At 37.4% G+C, this 20,862-nt stretch overlaps 1 protein-coding gene across 3 annotated transcripts in view; it reads right to left on the reverse strand.

Moving 5' to 3' along the window:
- LOC133537302 (bridge-like lipid transfer protein family member 2) overlaps nucleotides 1-13,065 on the reverse strand; it is a 43,765-nt gene extending 30,700 nt beyond the window's left edge. The window contains exons 1-6 of one of the 3 annotated variants that reach the window (XM_061878311.1): nucleotides 12,923-13,065; nucleotides 12,348-12,457; nucleotides 12,148-12,274; nucleotides 10,403-10,452; nucleotides 10,192-10,333; nucleotides 9,707-9,825 (exon numbers count right to left, since the gene is read on the reverse strand). In XM_061878311.1, coding sequence (XP_061734295.1) covers nucleotides 9,707-9,825; nucleotides 10,192-10,333; nucleotides 10,403-10,452; nucleotides 12,148-12,274; nucleotides 12,348-12,418 — 509 coding nt within the window. In that variant the 5' untranslated portion in view covers nucleotides 12,419-12,457; nucleotides 12,923-13,065. Of the gene's footprint in view, nucleotides 1-9,706; nucleotides 9,826-10,191; nucleotides 10,334-10,402; nucleotides 10,453-12,147; nucleotides 12,275-12,347; nucleotides 12,458-12,827 lie in introns of all 3 variants that reach the window. The other 2 variants (XM_061878312.1, XM_061878313.1) reach the window with 2 other exon arrangements.
- Nucleotides 13,066-20,862: the final 7,797 nt, after the last annotated feature.

Here is a 20,862-nt window from a genome sequence, read left to right on the forward strand (position 1 = left end):
AGTAGATGTACTGTATCAATATAGGTCTTGTCTCAAAGTAGATGTACTGTATCAATATAGGTCTTGTCTCAAAGTAGATGTACTGTATCAATATAGGTCTTGTCTCAAAGTAGGTGTACTGTATCAATATAGGTCTTGTCTCAAAGTAGATGAACTGTATCAATATAGGTCTTATCTCAAAGTAGATGTACTGTATCAATATAGGTCTTGTCTCAAAGTAGATGTACTGTATCAATATAGGTCTTGTCTCAAAGTAGATGTACTGTATCAATATAGGTCTTATCTCAAAGTAGGTGTACTGTATCAATATAGGTCTTGTCTGAAAGTAGATGAACTGTATCAATATAGGTCTTATCTCAAAGTAGATGTACTGTATCAATATAGGTCTTGTCTCAAAGTAGATGTACTGTATCAATATAGGTCTTGTCTCAAAGTAGATGTACTGTATCAATATAGGTCTTGTCTCAAAGTAGATGTACTGTATCAATATAGGTCTTGTCTCAAAGTAGATGTACTGTATCAATATAGGTCTTATCTCAAAGTAGGTGTACTGTATCAATATAGGTCTTGTCTCAAAGTAGATGTACTGTATCAATATAGGTCTTGTCTCAAAGTAGATGAACTGTATCAATATAGGTCTTATCTCAAAGTAGATGTACTGTATCAATATAGGTCTTATCTCAAAGTAGATGTACTGTATCAATATACTGTAGGTCTTGTCTCAAAGTAGATGTACTGTATCAATATAGGTCTTGTCTCAAAGTAGATGTACTGTATCAATATAGGTCTTGTCTCAAAGTAGGTGTACTGTATCAATATAGGTCTTGTCTCAAAGTAGATGTACTGTATCAATATAGGTCTTGTCTCAAAGTAGATGTACTGTATCAATATAGGTCTTGTCTCAAAGTAGATGTACTGTATCAATATAGGTCTTGTCTCAAAGTAGATGTACTGTATCAATATAGGTCTTGTCTCAAAGTAGATGTACTGTATCAATATAGGTCTTGTCTCAAAGTAGGTGTACTGTATCAATATAGGTCTTGTCTCAAAGTAGGTGTACTGTATCAATATAGGTCTTGTCTCAAAGTAGATGTACTGTATCAATATAGGTCTTGTCTCAAAGTAGATGTACTGTATCAATATAGGTCTTGTCTCAAAGTAGATGTACTGTATCAATATAGGTCTTGTTTCAAAGTAGATGTACTGTATCAATATATGTCTTGTCTCAAAGTAGGTGTACTGTATCAATATAGGTCTTGTCTCAAAGTAGATGTACTGTATCAATATAGGTCTTGTCTCAAAGTAGATGTACTGTATCAATATAGGTCTTGTCTCAAAGTAGATGTACTGTATCAATATAGGTCTTGTCTCAAAGTAGGTGTACTGTATCAATATAGGTCTTGTCTCAAAGTAGGTGTACTGTATCAATATAGGTCTTGTCTCAAAGTAGGTGTACTGTATCAATATAGGTCTTGTCTCAAAGTAGATGTACTGTATCAATATAGGTCTTGTCTCAAAGTAGGTGTACTGTATCAATATAGGTCTTGTCTCAAAGTAGATGAACTGTATCAATATAGGTCTTATCTCAAAGTAGATGTACTGTATCAATATAGGTCTTGTCTCAAAGTAGATGTACTGTATCAATATAGGTCTTGTCTCAAAGTAGATGTACTGTATCAATATAGGTCTTATCTCAAAGTAGGTGTACTGTATCAATATAGGTCTTGTCTGAAAGTAGATGAACTGTATCAATATAGGTCTTATCTCAAAGTAGATGTACTGTATCAATATAGGTCTTGTCTCAAAGTAGATGTACTGTATCAATATAGGTCTTGTCTCAAAGTAGATGTACTGTATCAATATAGGTCTTGTCTCAAAGTAGATGTACTGTATCAATATAGGTCTTGTCTCAAAGTAGATGTACTGTATATATATAGGTCTTATCTCAAAGTAGGTGTACTGTATCAATATAGGTCTTGTCTCAAAGTAGATGTACTGTATCAATATAGGTCTTGTCTCAAAGTAGATGAACTGTATCAATATAGGTCTTATCTCAAAGTAGATGTACTGTATCAATATAGGTCTTATCTCAAAGTAGATGTACTGTATCAATATACTGTAGGTCTTGTCTCAAAGTAGATGTACTGTATCAATATAGGTCTTGTCTCAAAGTAGATGTACTGTATCAATATAGGTCTTGTCTCAAAGTAGATGTACTGTATCAATATAGGTCTTGTCTCAAAGTAGATGTACTGTATCAATATAGGTCTTGTCTCAAAGTAGATGTACTGTATCAATATAGGTCTTGTCTCAAAGTAGATGTACTGTATCAATATAGGTCTTGTCTCAAAGTAGGTGTACTGTATCAATATAGGTCTTGTCTCAAAGTAGGTGTACTGCATCAATATAGGTCTTGTCTCAAAGTAGGTGTACTGTATCAATATAGGTCTTGTCTCAAAGTAGATGTATTGTATCAATATAGGTATTGTCTCAAAGTAGGTGTACTGTATCAATATAGGTCTTGTCTCAAAGTAGGTGTACTGTATCAATATAGGTCTTGTCTCAAAGTAGGTGTACTGTATCAATATAGGTCTTGTCTCAAAGTAGGTGTACTGTATCAATATAGGTCTTGTCTCAAAGTAGGTGTACTGTATCAATATAGGTCTTGTCTCAAAGTAGATGTACTGTATCAATATAGGTCTTGTCTCAAAGTAGATTTACTGTATCAATATAGGTCTTGTCTCAAAGTAGATGTACTGTATCAATATAGGTCTTGTCTCAAAGTAGATGTACTGTATCAATATAGGTCTTGTCTCAAAGTAGGTGTACTGTATCAATATAGGTCTTGTCTCAAAGTAGATGTACTGTATCAATATAGGTCTTGTCTCAAAGTAGATGAACTGTATCAATATAGGTCTTATCTCAAAGTAGATGTACTGTATCAATATAGGTCTTATCTCAAAGTAGATGTACTGTATCAATATACTGTAGGTCTTGTCTCAAAGTAGATGTACTGTATCAATATAGGTCTTGTCTCAAAGTAGATGTACTGTATCAATATAGGTCTTGTCTCAAAGTAGATGTACTGTATCAATATAGGTCTTGTCTCAAAGTAGATGTACTGTATCAATATAGGTCTTGTCTCAAAGTAGATGTACTGTATCAATATAGGTCTTGTCTCAAAGTAGGTGTACTGTATCAATATAGGTCTTGTCTCAAAGTAGATGTACTGTATCAATATAGGTCTTGTCTCAAAGTAGATGTACTGTATCAATATAGGTCTTGTCTCAAAGTAGATGTACTGTATCAATATAGGTCTTGTCTCAAAGTAGATGTACTGTATCAATATAGGTCTTGTCTCAAAGTAGGTGTACTGTATCAATATAGGTCTTGTCTCAAAGTAGGTGTTCTGTATCAATATAGGTCTTGTCTCAAAGTAGATGTACTGTATCAATATAGGTCTTGTCTCAAAGTAGATGTACTGTATCAATATAGGTCTTGTCTCAAAGTAGATGTACTGTATCAATATAGGTCTTGTCTCAAAGTAGATGTACTGTATCAATATAGGTCTTGTCTCAAAGTAGGTGTACTGTATCAATATAGGTCTTGTCTCAAAGTAGATGTACTGTATCAATATAGGTCTTGTCTCAAAGTAGATGTACTGTATCAATATAGGTCTTGTCTCAAAGTAGATGTACTGTATCAATATAGGTGTTGTCTCAAAGTAGGTGTACTGTATCAATATAGGTCTTGTCTCAAAGTAGGTGTACTGTATCAATATAGGTCTTGTCTCAAAGTAGGTGTACTGTATCAATATAGGTCTTGTCTCAAAGTAGATGAACTGTATCAATATAGGTCTTATCTCAAAGTAGATGTACTGTATCAATATAGGTCTTGTCTCAAAGTAGATGTACTGTATCAATATAGGTCTTGTCTCAAAGTAGATGTACTGTATCAATATAGGTCTTGTCTAAAAGTAGATGTACTGTATCAATATAGGTCTTGTCTCAAAGTAGGTGTACTGTATCAATATAGGTCTTGTCTCAAAGTAGATGAACTGTATCAATATAGGTCTTATCTCAAAGTAGATGTACTGTATCAATATAGGTCTTGTCTCAAAGTAGATGTACTGTATCAATATAGGTCTTGTCTCAAAGTAGATGTACTGTATCAATATAGGTCTTATCTCAAAGTAGGTGTACTGTATCAATATAGGTCTTGTCTGAAAGTAGATGAACTGTATCAATATAGGTCTTATCTCAAAGTAGATGTACTGTATCAATATAGGTCTTGTCTCAAAGTAGATGTACTGTATCAATATAGGTCTTGTCTCAAAGTAGATGTACTGTATCAATATAGGTCTTGTCTCAAAGTAGATGTACTGTATCAATATAGGTCTTGTCTCAAAGTAGATGTACTGTATCAATATAGGTCTTATCTCAAAGTAGGTGTACTGTATCAATATAGGTCTTGTCTCAAAGTAGATGTACTGTATCAATATAGGTCTTGTCTCAAAGTAGATGAACTGTATCAATATAGGTCTTATCTCAAAGTAGATGTACTGTATCAATATAGGTCTTATCTCAAAGTAGATGTACTGTATCAATATACTGTAGGTCTTGTCTCAAAGTAGATGTACTGTATCAATATAGGTCTTGTCTCAAAGTAGATGTACTGTATCAATATAGGTCTTGTCTCAAAGTAGGTGTACTGTATCAATATAGGTCTTGTCTCAAAGTAGATGTACTGTATCAATATAGGTCTTGTCTCAAAGTAGATGTACTGTATCAATATAGGTCTTGTCTCAAAGTAGATGTACTGTATCAATATAGGTCTTGTCTCAAAGTAGATGTACTGTATCAATATAGGTCTTGTCTCAAAGTAGATGTACTGTATCAATATAGGTCTTGTCTCAAAGTAGGTGTACTGTATCAATATAGGTCTTGTCTCAAAGTAGGTGTACTGTATCAATATAGGTCTTGTCTCAAAGTAGATGTACTGTATCAATATAGGTCTTGTCTCAAAGTAGATGTACTGTATCAATATAGGTCTTGTCTCAAAGTAGATGTACTGTATCAATATAGGTCTTGTTTCAAAGTAGATGTACTGTATCAATATACGTCTTGTCTCAAAGTAGGTGTACTGTATCAATATAGGTCTTGTCTCAAAGTAGATGTACTGTATCAATATAGGTCTTGTCTCAAAGTAGGTGTACTGTATCAATATAGGTCTTGTCTCAAAGTAGATGTACTGTATCAATATAGGTCTTGTCTCAAAGTAGGTGTACTGTATCAATATAGGTCTTGTCTCAAAGTAGGTGTACTGTATCAATATAGGTCTTGTCTCAAAGTAGGTGTACTGTATCAATATAGGTCTTGTCTCAAAGTAGATGTACTGTATCAATATAGGTCTTGTCTCAAAGTAGGTGTACTGTATCAATATAGGTCTTGTCTCAAAGTAGATGAACTGTATCAATATAGGTCTTATCTCAAAGTAGATGTACTGTATCAATATAGGTCTTGTCTCAAAGTAGATGTACTGTATCAATATAGGTCTTGTCTCAAAGTAGGTGTACTGTATCAATATAGGTCTTGTCTCAAAGTAGGTGTACTGTATCAATATAGGTCTTGTCTCAAAGTAGATGTACTGTATCAATATAGGTCTTGTCTCAAAGTAGATGTACTGTATCAATATAGGTCTTGTCTCAAAGTAGATGTACTGTATCAATTAAGGTCTTGTTTCAAAGTAGATGTACTGTATCAATATACGTCTTGTCTCAAAGTAGGTGTACTGTATCAATATAGGTCTTGTCTCAAAGTAGATGTACTGTATCAATATAGGTCTTGTCTCAAAGTAGATGTACTGTATCAATATAGGTCTTGTCTCAAAGTAGATGTACTGTATCAATATAGGTCTTGTCTCAAAGTAGGTGTACTGTATCAATATAGGTCTTGTCTCAAAGTAGGTGTACTGTATCAATATAGGTCTTGTCTCAAAGTAGGTGTACTGTATCAATATAGGTCTTGTCTCAAAGTAGATGTACTGTATCAATATAGGTCTTGTCTCAAAGTAGGTGTACTGTATCAATATAGGTCTTGTCTCAAAGTAGATGAACTGTATCAATATAGGTCTTATCTCAAAGTAGATGTACTGTATCAATATAGGTCTTGTCTCAAAGTAGATGTACTGTATCAATATAGGTCTTGTCTCAAAGTAGATGTACTGTATCAATATAGGTCTTATCTCAAAGTAGGTGTACTGTATCAATATAGGTCTTGTCTGAAAGTAGATGAACTGTATCAATATAGGTCTTATCTCAAAGTAGATGTACTGTATCAATATAGGTCTTGTCTCAAAGTAGATGTACTGTATCAATATAGGTCTTGTCTCAAAGTAGATGTACTGTATCAATATAGGTCTTGTCTCAAAGTAGATGTACTGTATCAATATAGGTCTTGTCTCAAAGTAGATGTACTGTATCATTATAGGTCTTATCTCAAAGTAGGTGTACTGTATCAATATAGGTCTTGTCTCAAAGTAGATGTACTGTATCAATATAGGTCTTGTCTCAAAGTAGATGAACTGTATCAATATAGGTCTTATCTCAAAGTAGATGTACTGTATCAATATAGGTCTTGTCTCAAAGTAGATGAACTGTATCAATATAGGTCTTATCTCAAAGTAGATGTACTGTATCAATATAGGTCTTATCTCAAAGTAGATGTACTGTATCAATATACTGTAGGTCTTGTCTCAAAGTAGATGTACTGTATCAATATAGGTCTTGTCTCAAAGTAGATGTACTGTATCAATATAGGTCTTGTCTCAAAGTAGATGTACTGTATCAATATAGGTCTTGTCTCAAAGTAGATGTACTGTATCAATATAGGTCTTGTCTCAAAGTAGATGTACTGTATCAATATAGGTCTTGTCTCAAAGTAGATGTACTGTATCAATATAGGTCTTGTCTCAAAGTAGGTGTACTGTATCAATATAGGTCTTGTCTCAAAGTAGGTGTACTGTATCAATATAGGTCTTGTCTCAAAGTAGATGTACTGTATCAATATAGGTCTTGTCTCAAAGTAGATGTACTGTATCAATATAGGTCTTGTCTCAAAGTAGATGTACTGTATCAATATAGGTCTTGTCTCAAAGTAGATGTACTGTATCAATATAGGTCTTGTCTCAAAGTAGGTGTACTGTATCAATATAGGTCTTGTCTCAAAGTAGATGTACTGTATCAATATAGGTCTTGTCTCAAAGTAGATGTACTGTATCAATATAGGTCTTGTCTCAAAGTAGATGTACTGTATCAATATAGGTCTTGTCTCAAAGTAGGTGTACTGTATCAATATAGGTCTTGTCTCAAAGTAGGTGTACTGTATCAATATAGGTCTTGTCTCAAAGTAGATGTACTGTCACCACCTGTCAAATCACACCCTGACTTATTTGGACTTTTTAGCAGTTTTCCTGTGTGTAGTGTTTTACTTCTTGTCTTGCACTCCTATTTTGGTGGCTTTTTCTCATTTTTTGGTATTTTCCAGTAGCAGTTTCATGTCTTCCTTTGAGCGATATTTCCCGCATCTACTTTGTTTTAGCAATCAAGACTGTCTAAGTTGTTTTTATCCTTCTTTGTGTGGACATTTTTGATTGTCATGTCATGTTCAAATGTACTTTGTGGACGCCGTCTTTGCTCCACCGTAAGTCTTTGCAGTTGTCCAGCATTGTGTTTTTGTTTACTTTGTAGCCAGTTCAGTTTTAGTTTGGTTCTGCATAGTCTTCCCTAACCTTCAATGCCTTTTCTTAAGGGAACTCACATTTTGTTTATTTTTGGTTTAAGAATTAGACACCTTTTTACCTTCATACTGCCACCCGCTGTTCCCGACATCTACAAAGCAATTAGCTACCTGCTGCCACCTACTGATATGGAAGAGTATTACATGGTTACTCTGCCGAGCTCTAGACAGCACAAACACTGAACAACAACACATCATTTGCAGACTATAATTACTGGTTTGCAAAAAACATTTTTAACCCAAATAGGTCAAATGACATCTCTAGTGTGCCGCTGCAAAGTGGTTGAAAAACACTGGTCTACTCCAACTATTTGTTTGACTGTCTTCTGCTTTTACCATATGCATTATTTTACTGAAGTTTTACTGAGATTCAAGGATAGTCTGTTTTTGTCAAAAGATCTTTTTAATGTATTCATTTCCTATGTTATTGTTTGTGTTAGCTTCTTTGCGTTCTCTCCTGAACAAATTGTACTCACTTTAAGTCCTTTGTAACAATATTCTACCCTATTACTATTAAGTGAGGCTACACAAGCTATAACAACACAGAAATCAATTCCATGTTGAAGTTTCCATAAGAAAACTGCTCATATTAAAGTATATGGATAATAAGAAATTATGATGTACGGTTCATTTTCAAGTAGATACAAACATTGACAAAATGGTCATGGTCATTGTAAACTCGATACCATTGTCAACTCGAGTCCACTCGACAAGGGCGGGTAAAGTTTAACACGGCAGCGACCTCTCTCTACATTTTTTGGATGTTTTAGCATTCAGTTCCCCTAAGTTTCGGATGGACCGACTTAAGAACACTGACATAACATTATGAAAGACCCATGTAGGAACGGTCTCCACAGGTGATAAGAGCACATGTATGAGGCCAGAATACACTTGTCTGCCTCCCAAGCACTTAAGAGTCTGAAGAAACAGCTACAAGAAGTGAGATCATGTGCAATCCAGCATTAAACAGCTACAGACCAAAGAGCACGAATACCAAATGCTGGATGTTGTTTCCATTGTTGTCACCATCCTGCCTTAATACTAGGGGGGTGGGAAAAAATCGATTCGAATTTGAATCGCGATTCTCACGTTGTGCGATTCAGAATAGATTCTCATTTTCAAAAAAATCTATTTATTTTTTTTTTAGCAATCCAACAAAGCACTACACAGCAATGCCATAACAATGCAAATTCCAAAACCAAACCTGACCCAGCAATACTCAGAACTGCAATAAACAGAACAATTGAGAAGAGACACAAACACCACACAGAACAAAACAAAAGTAGTCAAACAAAAATTAATATTATCAACAACAGTATCAATATTAGTTATCATTTCAGCATAGCAGTGATTAAAAATCCCTCATTGACATTATCATTAGACATTTATAAAAATAAAAAGAACAATAGTGTCAGAGTGGCTTACACTTGCATGGCATCTCATAAGCTGGACAACACACTGTGTCCAATGTTTGCACAAAGATAAAATAAGTCATATTTTTGGTTCGTTTAATATTTAAAACAAATTTACATTATTGCAATCAGTTGATAAAACATTGTCCTTTACAATTATAAAAGCTTTTTACAAAAATGTCCTACTCTGCTTGCATATCAGCAGACTGGGGTAGATCCTGCTGAAATCTATGTATTGAATGAAAAGAGAATCCTTTTAAATCGGGAAAAAGTCGTTTTTGAATGGAGAATCGTGTTGAATTGACAAAAAAATCGATTTTGAATCGAATCGTGACCCCAAGAATCAATATTGAAACGAATCGTGGGACACCCAAAGATTCGCCGCCCTACTTAATGCAGTGGAAAACCAAACCAGATCAGTTTCCTGTTGCAAGCTGTATTTGGGTGGGAATGTGGCTTAAATACCGCTTATACGGTGTAGTGAACATTGGTACACACCTTTTACTGTGGTGGTCGAGTAACAACGTGATGCAGGTGATGGTCATGTGCCACAGAGACTCAGACAGGGCCAGGTTTAGAACCATCACATTGATGGAACTAATGTGGAACGACAGCAGCTGCAAAGGCAAAAAAATAAGAAGTAAAATATTAGTCTGTGGCCCTTCTAAAGAGGAATGCACCTAAGGTTGTTGAAAATGGAATTCTCTGAACCCCTTGAGGGAAAAACCGTCATTTAAAGTCTCACATGAAGTCATTCAAAATCATTAGATATTGCTTTTCTTTAGCTTTGGTAATTAAGGCAATAAAAAAACATATGTATCGAAAAAAATACTGAAATGTCACTCTGAAGTATTGAACTGAATCAGGAATTTTTTTGTACTACTCTCATTATTTTCTACTGACGAACTGTTTTGAAATTAACTGATTGCTGTGTTTGACCTGCTAGGGTCCATGCTTAATAGAAATAAACATGAGCGTCATACTTGTGATAAAAAGCGAAGTGTCGTGGCACTGACTGAAATCTTCCTCGTTTTCTTGCCATGGCTTCTCTTCATCAGTGGTCCAAGGGGCGCTTGCAAATCAAACCGAACTCTTGTCTCACCAACACACAGTGCCAGGTATCTCCTAAAAGGGCCCAATACACTCGAAAATCCGGTCTTTCATTTTGCGAAACTGTCAAAAATGTGTACTTACGGCAAGTCCTGGTTGAGAAGTTTACTTGAAATCCATATTCTGTCAATTTCCTGTAGTAAGGGAAAAAAAATCACCATTATAGCACTCAGCTGTTGCAATGATTAATCGATTAATTTTCAGGCTGCACAGTTACTAAAAATGTATTCAGGATTTTGGCTGCCAATATTAAATGAGGGTTCACGTGAGATTTCAGGCTAGAAGCTCTATAATCTGGATCGGTGATGGACAGAATCATAATGTGTGTGCTGTGCTGTGTATTAGCGTAACACAACACACATATGTCCAAACTGCTCAATGCCTGATTTTCTATCCAGTCCACTTCATTTATACAGCACATTTAAACAACAAAAATGTTTCCAAAGTGCTGCAAAAAATATTAAAAACAATATTCAAATACCATCCTTAGCTCCACCAATGACTGAATAAAAACTAACTAAATAAATATAAAACCAATATAAAAAAAAAAATATTAAATACGATTTTAAAAGGGTAAAACCAATTCAAACAAAAAATAGAAATAAAAATGTAAAAACTCAGAGGACCACACAACTCACGTAGTGTTAACAGCCAGAGAATAAAAAAGAGGGTCCTAAGACGAGACTTAAAACAGTCCACTGTGGGAGCAGTTGGAACTTACTTGCCAAACTTGGGACCTCTGAATTCGGGAGATGAGGGGGGGGTATATTGTAGCGTACAGGAAGAGTTAGTGCTGAAATGGATTCTGGGTATTTGTTCCATTGTGTTTATGTTGTGTTACAGTGCGGATGTTCTCTGGAAATGTGTTTGTCATTCTTGTTTGGAGTGGCTTCACAGTGTGGCACATATTTGTAACAGTGTTAAAGTTATTTATCCACCCACCCTAAGTGTGACCTGTATGGCTGTTGACCAAGTATGCTTGCATTCACTTGTGTGTGTGTGTAAAAGCCAAATGAATTATGTGACTACACAACACTCTGTTTGTATGGAAGAAAAGCGGACGTGACGACCGATTGTAGAAAACGCTAAAGGCAGTGCCTTTAAGGCACGCCCCCAAAAGTGTTGTTCGTGTGGAAAATCAGGAGAAGTTTGCGAGAATGGTTGCCCTGGGAGATTATAGGGAGGGGCACTGATATTCGGGAGTCTCCCGGTAAATTCGGGAAGGTAGACAAGTACGTTTGGAACATGGAGGGCCAGAGTGTTCCAGGGCTTAGCCCTGTCTCCCATGGTTTTAAGTCTGGACTTGGGCACCACGAGCTGGAGCTGGCTCTCGGACCTCAAAGAGCGCGCAGGAGTGTAAATATGGATGAAGTCTGAGATATAATGATGTGCAAGTCCATACAAAGCTTTAAAACCAAACAGCAACATTTTTAAATCTATCCTAAACTGAAGAGGGAGCTAGTGCAAAGTCTCAAGAATTGGGGTTATATGCTGGCGTTTGCTTTCCCCTTGTTAGAAATCCTGCTGCCATGTTCTGGACTAACTGCAACCGGGAGAGAGCTTTTGGCTAATGCCAGCATAAAGTGCACTGCAGTAGTCCAGGTGACTTGAAATAAAAGCATGTAGTACTTGTTCAAAATGGTTTTAGTTTTGCCAACAAACAAATATGATGAAAACACAATTTTTAAACACCATTCTATCTTTATGTGTGGTCAAAAAAATCCTAAGATATTGAAAATGTGCATGTACCAGCCTGTATTTAGAATGTGTACTGTTTGTCACTGAGGGGCAAGGGAGTGGTTGAGCTTGCAACAGAAACAAGTGCTTACCACAGTATGCTGCGGGTGAAAATGGATACTAATTCCTTGGACAGAAAACAGTCCAACTGATTTGATCTTTAATTCTGCATTTAATGCAGTCTGGAAGAGTCTGACAGCCAAAGTGTTGACCAACCATCTATAGGAGGAAAGCACAAACCTGTCCATATGTGGAGCACAGCACAGGAGTTGATGATATGTTATCACCTTACCTGAATACGATGCATGACAACACGATGCAAAGCAGGAGGATTGTCAGAAGGCAGACGAGCATGACAGACATTATAATGTCCCAACTTGCTCACGTCCAAACTGTAGTTGACTGCAGCAGGAAGAGATGGAACATACTTTAGTTTAACAAACAGCATATTCAATAAAAGCCACACTCAAAATTACGAATTAATCTGATGGAACAATACAACTTGAATTGATCAGCTAAAGGTAAACATTATTGCTTTTCATAGCTGGCGTTGGTGTTATAAATACAATCTGGACACTAGCAAATAGCTAACAACAGAATCTCTTAACGCTGAGCACAAACCTGTTTAGAAGTTACTGACGTCAACAAATACAACAACAACAACCCCAAAAGTTTTAACCACCAAAACTTAAGCGACACTCGCCGGCGCGTCAGCAAAGAAAATCAGAAGCAAATCTGTGCTAGTAGCATGCTAATGCTAATGCTAGCTTACACTTTAGAACGTAACTTTCCGAGTAGCTGCTCCTTTTTCTTCCACCGCTGTGGTCACTTGCTAATAAAACACACCTATCCTGCCATAAAACACACCTATCCTGCCATGGTTGCAGTGTTAGCAGTCCCGTCGCAGCATACACGGAGGTAAGGAGCGGGGACAGCGGGGACAGCTGACACTTTAGCCCGCACCAAGTCAACACTCCGCCCCGCCTGGCTGCGCTCAATGAGTGATAAATGTCTGATAAATGTGTGCTCAATGTGTGATAAATAAGTGCTAAATGTCTGATAAATGTGTGATAAATAAGTGCTAAATGTCTGATAAATGTGTGCTCAATGTGTGATAAATGTCTGATAAATGTGTGCTCAATGAGTGATAAATAAGTGCTAAATGTCTAATAAATGTGTGCTCAATGTGTGATAAATAAGTGCTAAATGTGTGCTCAATGAGTGATCAATGAGTGATAAATGTGTGCTCAATGAGTGATAAATGTGTGCTCAATGTGTGATAAATGTGTGCTCAATGTGTGATAAATAAGTGCTAAATGTGTGCTCAATGAGTGATCAATGAGTGATAAATGTGTGCTCAATGTGTGCTCAATGAGTGATAAATGTGTGCTCAATGAGTGATAAATGTGTGCTCAATGTGTGATAAATAAGTGCTAAATGTGTGCTAAATGTGTGCTCAATGAGTGATAAATGTTTGATAAATAAGTGCTAAATGTGTGCTCAGAGTGATAAATGTGTGCTCAATGTGTGATAAATAAGTGCTAAATGTGTGCTAAATGTGTGCTCAATGAGTGATAAATGTGTGATAAATAAGTGCTAAATGTGTGCTCAATGAGTGATAAATGTGTGCTCAATGTGTGATAAATAAGTGCTAATTGTGTGCTAAATGTGTGCTCAATGAGTGATAAATGTTTGATAAATAAGTGCTAAATGTGTGCTCAATGAGTGATAAATGTGTGCTCAATGTGTGATAAATAAGTGCTAAATGTGTGCTCAATGAGTGATAAATGTGTGCTCAATGAGTGATAAATGTGTGCTCAATGAGTGATAAATGTGTGCTCAATGTGTGATAAATGTGTGCTCAATGTGTGATAAATGTGTGCTCAATGAGTGATAAATGTGTGCTCAATGAGTGATAAATGTGTGCTCAATGAGTGATAAATGTGTGATAAATAAGTGCTAAATGTGTGCTCAATGAGTGATAAATGTGTGCTCAATGAGTGATAAATGTGTGATAAATAAGTGCTAAATGTGCGCTCAATGAGTGATGAGTGTGTGATAAATGTGTGCTCAATGTGTGATAAATAAGTGCTAAATGTGTGATGAATAAGTGCTAAATGTGTGATGAATGTGTGCTCAATGTGTGATAAATAAGTGCTAAATGTGTGATAAATAAGTGCTAAATGTGTGATAAATGTGTGCTCAATGAGTGATAAATGTGTGATAAATGTGTGAAAAATAAGTGCTAAATGTGTGATTATTAAGTGCTAAATGTGTGATAAATAAGTGCTAAATGTGTGATAAATGTGTGCTCAATGAGTGATAAATGTGTGAAAAATGTGTGAAAAATAAGTGCTAAATGTGTGATTATTAAGTGCTAAATGTGTGATAAATAAGTGCTAAATGTGTGATAAATAAGTGCTAAATTTGTTCTAAATGTGTGATGAATGTGTGATAAATAAGTGCTAAATGTGTGATAAATGTATGATAAATAAGTGATAAATGTATGATAAATAAGTGATAAATGTGTGATCAGTGTTCTAAATGTGTGATAAATGTGTTTTAAATGAGTGCTAAATGTGTGCAATGATGGAAGGAAGGAAGTAAAACTTTATAAACAAACCGTTGTAGATTATATTCCCGTTCACTTTTTAAAGTCGCTTTAAATTAACTTGCTGGGAATTTGATGAAACAAAAAAACACAAATATCGAAACAATAAAAAGGGTTATTGAAGAGATTTCAGAACCTTTAACATATATCAGCAACCTATCATTTCCATCCATCGTCTTCCACTTATCCGAGGTGGGGTCGCGGGGGCAGCAGCCTAAGCAGGGAAACACATACTTTCCTCTCCCCAGCCACTTGGTCCAGCTCTTCCCGTGGGATCCCGAGGTGTTCCCAGGCCAGCCGGGAGACACAGTATTCCCGTGTCCTGGGTCTTCCCCGTGGCCTCCTACCGGTCAGACGTGCCCCCAACACCTCCCTCCTTATCTACACAGCTACTGATAGCCGCCCCTCAAGGAACGGATCCAAGACGTCCCCAGATAGGCCCACAGACAACAGGGGTGGGTGGGAGACAGCTTGAAAAGAGGCCAAACTTTCCTTTAAATTAGCCATTAGTTTCAACGCTAATTGAAGCCTCTCTGCCATAGACATCTCTGCGGGGCTCGAATTTGGCTGGATTATTCTGTCCGAGTAGGTTTGTGACGAACCCCAAGATGCAGAGAAGGAGGCAGGCATGGAGTGAAAAAACATGATTTAATTTAAAACACTAAGACAAAAAACAAACAAAGAGTACAAACAAAAAACACGCACGTGGGCGGATAACAAACAAAATGGCCGAGCGTGGAAGCTAGCAGGTATTGAGCAAGAAACAGAAGTCGTACTTATAATATGAAAACAAACTTGGAAGCAGGGAACAAAAGACAATAAGCTACAAACCACTATGAAATATAGTTTACCGCAAGGCTGCATTGACACCATATGATACAACACGACAGGTAGCAATGACAAGAGCGACATCCACAAGACAATAATCCAGCCCTGCCTGGAGGACAAAAGCAGGTACAAATAGGAGCGGGCTGATTGACACCAGGTGTGGCCAGCGGCCAATCAGATGCACCTGAGGAGAAACAGTGCACAGGGAAAAAAAACAGGAAACAGACAAAATAAGAGCACTGACAGGAACTAAAGACAGGAAATACTAAACACAAACAAACTGTCAGTGGCAAGCCTGACACTTAAAAGCTTTAGTATATCAATATGTGGAATGAAATGAAGGAATGGATTAAGTAAAGAAATGAAAGAAAGCAGCAATATGATTCACTTTCAGATACTGTTCAAACTACAAGTGTTCACTAAGTACACACAACAAGCATGATCAACATCTTCAAACCTTTTTTTTAAATTATTGAGATAAAGATTATTTATGTATTTAATATGTGTTTACTTACTATGGTGTATTATTTATTTATTATTTATTTATTCATTGTTCTGTTACAGAGAAGAAGGACATGGGATAAAATTGCTACGGTATGAAAAGGGGTAGGAATAAATAAGCTCTGCTCCTTTCTACTCCTTTTCGGATGTGCTGTAATGAAATGAGTGGAATTGTGTGATGCATGACATTGTTCATGTTCTCATGCATGTTCCACTGACACTCAACTGAACTCAACACTGCTAAGTCATAGACGTCTACTTTTTACAGAATTGTGTGATGCATGACATTGTTCATGTTCTCATGCATGTTCCACTGACACTCAACTGAAGTCAACACTGCTAAGTCATACACGTCTACTTTTTACAGAATTGTGTGATGCATGACATTGTTCATGTTCTCATGCATGTTCCACTGACACTCAACTGAAGTCAACACTGCTAAGTCATACACGTCTACTTTTTACAGAATTGTGTGATGCATGACATTGTTCATGTTCTCATGCATGTTCCACTGACACTCAACTGAACTCAACACTGCTAAGTCATAGACGTCTACTTTTTACAGAATTGTGTGATGCATGACATTGTTCATGTTCTCATGCATGTTCCACTGACACTCAACTGAAGTCAACACTGCTAAGTCATAGACGTCTACTTTTTACAGAATTGTGTGATGCATGACATTGTTCATGTTCTCATGCGTGTTCCACTGACACTCAACTGAACTCAACACTGCTAAGTCATACACGTCTACTTTTTACAGAATGGTTAAAGTGTCAAATAATGTTAAATGAGTTTGTCACCTGCCTTACAAAATGGTTTGGCTTGATAGTGAAGTGAATTATACATAGCACTTTTTCTCTAATGACTCCAAGCACTTTACGTAGTGAAATCCACGCTCAACATTTCAACTAGTGCGGGTGGGTAAACGGCAGTGACTTGGATGGAAGCAGGAATTTAACCTGCAACCCTGGAGTTGTTGGCACAGCCACTCTTCTAACCGAGCGACGCCTCCCTAAATTGTCATCTTGTTTTGGGTCTTGAAATATAATGTTTATTCTTTTGGTGGTAGCTATAGTTTGGTATAACCCCTAACAATTTCCATCCATCCATTTTCTACCCCTTATTAGACTTAGTCTTAGACAAACTTTATTGATCCACAAATAAATTGTTCCACACAGTAGCTCAGTTACAAAGGATGGAAAGTGTAAGGATGGAAAGGGTAATGCAGGTATAAAGTAGACTAAAATTGTACTGCAGTAGCAGTAGCCCCTCGCACCTTTGGAGGTGGGAGGGGCCTATCCCCAGGTGCATGTCTTTGGAGGTGGGAGGGGCCTATCCCCAGGTGCATGTCTTTGGAGGTGGGAGGGGCCTATCCCCAGGTGCATGTCTTTGGAGGTGGGAGGGGCCTATCCCCAGGTGCATGTCTTTGGAGGTGGGAGGAAGCCGGAGTAGAACCCACGCATTCACAGGGAGAACATGCAAACTCCACACAGAAAGAGCCCTAGCCCGGGATTGAACCCAGGGCCTTCGTATTGTGAGGCACACGCACTAACCTCTGTAATCCCACTAACAATTTATTTTTTAAATATATTTTTAAACCTGTATGCGTTACACTGGTGTTACCTGGGTTTTTTCTTGTAGCATTTTGGATCCGTATAAAAAGATATTGGAGACATGCATGTTTATTATATGAACACAAGAGTTACTGAAATTGAGATCAAATGAGTGTTGGGAACTTCTCCTACTCACCACAAGTCAATTATGTGCGAGTACAAGCCACATATTCCAAGCTACAATCTATCTACAATACCATCAAATATTTCATCAGTGGTCCAAACTGTAATATATGAATATATACAGTGGTGGTCAAAAGTGTAGGTACACTTGTAAAGAACATGATGTCATGGCTGTTTTGACTTTACAATCATTCTTATGTTTTTGTGATGTAGTGATTGGAGCACATACTTGTTGCTCACAAAAAACATTCATGAAGTTTGCTTCTTTTATGAATTTATTATGGCTCTCCTGAAAATGTGAGGGTCAAAAGTATACATACAGCAATGTTAATATTTGCTTCCATGCCACTTGGCAAGTTTCACTGCAATAAGGCACTTTTGGTAGTCATCCACAAGCTTCTGTGCACATTTTTCACCACTAAATTGCTGCAGTTCAGCTAAATGTGTTGCTTTTCTGACATCAATCAATCAATCAATGTTTATTTATATAGCCCCAAATCACAAATGTCTCAAAGGACTGCACAAATCATTACGACTACAACATCCTCGGAAGAACCCACAAAAGGACAAGGAAAACTCACACCCAGTGGGCAGGGAGAATTCACATCCAGTGGGACGCCAGTGACAATGCTGACTATGAGAAACCTTGGAGAGGACCTCAGATGTGGGCAACCCCCCCCCCTCTAGGGGACCGAAAGCAATGGATGTGGAGCGGGTCTAACATGATACTGTGAAAGTTCAATCCATAGTGGCTCCAACACAGCAGCGAGAGTCCCGTCCACAGGAAACCATCTCAAGCGGATCAGCAGCGTAGAGATGTCCCCAACCGATACAGGCGAGCGGTCCATCCTGGGTCCCGACGAGCGGTCCATCCTGGGTCTCGACTCTGGACAGTCAGTACTTCATCCATGGTCATCGGACCGGACCCCCTCCACAAGGGAGGGGGGGACATAGGAGAAAGAAAAGAAGCGGCAGATCAACTGGTCTAAAAAGGAGGTCTATTTAAAGGCTAGAGTATACAGATGAGTTTTAAGATGAGACTTAAATGCTTCTACTGAGGTAGCATCTCGAACTGTTACCGGGAGTGCATTCCAGAGTACTGGAGCCCGAACGGAAAACGCTCTATAGCCCGCAGACTTTTTTTGAGCTCTAGGAATCACTAATAAGCCGGAGTCCTTTGAACGCAGATTTCTTGCCGGGACATATGGTACAATACAATCTGCAAGATAGGATGGAGCTAGACCGTGTAGTATTTTATACGTAAGTAGTAAAACCTTAAAGTCACATCTTAAGTGCACAGGAAGCCAGTGCAGGTGAGCCAGTATAGGTATATATGTATGTATATATGTATATAAAGGTATATACAGTATAGGTATATCTGTATGTATATATGTATATAAAGGTATATACAGTATAGGTATATATGTATGTATATATGTATATAAAGGTATATACAGTATAGGTATATATGTATGTATATATGTATATAAAGGTATATACAGTATAGGTATATATGTATGTATATATGTATATAAAGGTATATACAGTACAGGCGTAATATGATCAAACTTTCTTGTTCTTGTCAAAAGTCTAGCAGCCGCATTTTGTACCAACTGTAATCTTTTAATGCTAGACATGGGGAGACCCGAAAATAATACGTTACAGTAATCGAGGCGAGACGTAACAAACGCATGGATAATGATCTCGGCGTCTTTAGTGGACAGAATGGAGCGAATTTTAGCGATATTACGGAGATGAAAGAAGGCCGTTTTAGTAACGTTTTTAATGTGTGCCTCAAAGGAGAGAGTTGGGTGGAAGATAATACCCAGATTCTTTACCGGGTCGCCTTGTTTAATTGTTTGGTTGTCAAATGTTAGAGTTGTATTATTAAATAGAGTTCGGTGTCTAGCAGGACCGATAATCAGCATTTCCGTTTTTTTGGCGTTGAGTTGCAAAAAGTTAGCGGACATCCATTGTTTAATTTCATTAAGACACGCCTCCAGCTGACTACAATCCGGCGTGTTGGTCAGCTTTAGGGGCATGTAGAGTTGGGTGTCATCAGCATAACAGTGAAAGCTAATACCGTATTTGCGTATGATGTCACCTAGCGGCAGCATGTAGATGCTGAAGAGTGCAGGGCCAAGGACCGAACCCTGGGGAACTCCACACGTTACCTTAACATAGTCCGAGGTCACACTGTTATAGGAGACGCACTGCATCCTATCAGTAAGATAAGAGTTAAACCATGACAGGGCTGAGTCTGACATACCAATTCGTATTTTGATACGCTCTAATAAAATATTATGATCGACGGTATCGAAAGCAGCGCTAAGATCGAGGAGCAGCAACATAGATGACGCATCAGAATCCATCGTTAGCAATAGATCATTAGTCATTTTTGCGAGGGCTGTCTCAGTCGAGTGATTTGCCCTGAAACCGGATTGAAAGGTTTCACATAGATTGTTAAACGCTAAGTGCTCATTTAGCTGCTCTGCAACAATTTTTTTCGAGGATTTTCGAAATAAAGGGAAGGTGAGACACCGGTCGGTAGTTTACCATGAGGTCAGGATCGAGGTTAGGTCTTTTAAGGAGAGGCTGAATAACTGCTTTTTTGAATGCTAGGGGAACAGTGCCCGAGGAAAGTGATAAGTTTATAATATTTAGCACTGATGGACCTAATAATACAAAAAGCTCCTTGATAAGTTTCCCAGGAAGTGGGTCAAGTAAACATGTTGTTTGTTTTATTCCTTTTACACGTTGTAACAATCGTTCTAATGTTATTTCATCAAAACGAGAGAAACTATTTTGGATATTTGCAGTATCCGCCGTATATACAATCGTATCTGTGTTACTATAACCCCGTTGTAGCTGGGACGCATTGTCTTTAATCTCCTTTCTAATAAGTTCAATTTTCTTATTAAAGAACTTCATAAAGTCATCTGCCGAATGGGTGGAGCTACTGGACATGGACTTGTTTCTTCAGCATTGTCCACACCTTTAAGTCAGGACTTTGGGAAGGCCATTGTAATACCTTCATTCTAGCCTGATTTAGCCATTCCTTGACCACTTTTGAGGTGTGTTTGGGGTCATTGTCCTGTTGGAACACCCAACTGTGCCCAAGACCCAAC

The sequence above is a fragment of the Nerophis ophidion genome, linkage group LG18 (genome assembly GCF_033978795.1).
Source record: "Nerophis ophidion isolate RoL-2023_Sa linkage group LG18, RoL_Noph_v1.0, whole genome shotgun sequence".
Classification (NCBI taxonomy): domain Eukaryota; kingdom Metazoa; phylum Chordata; class Actinopteri; order Syngnathiformes; family Syngnathidae; genus Nerophis; species Nerophis ophidion.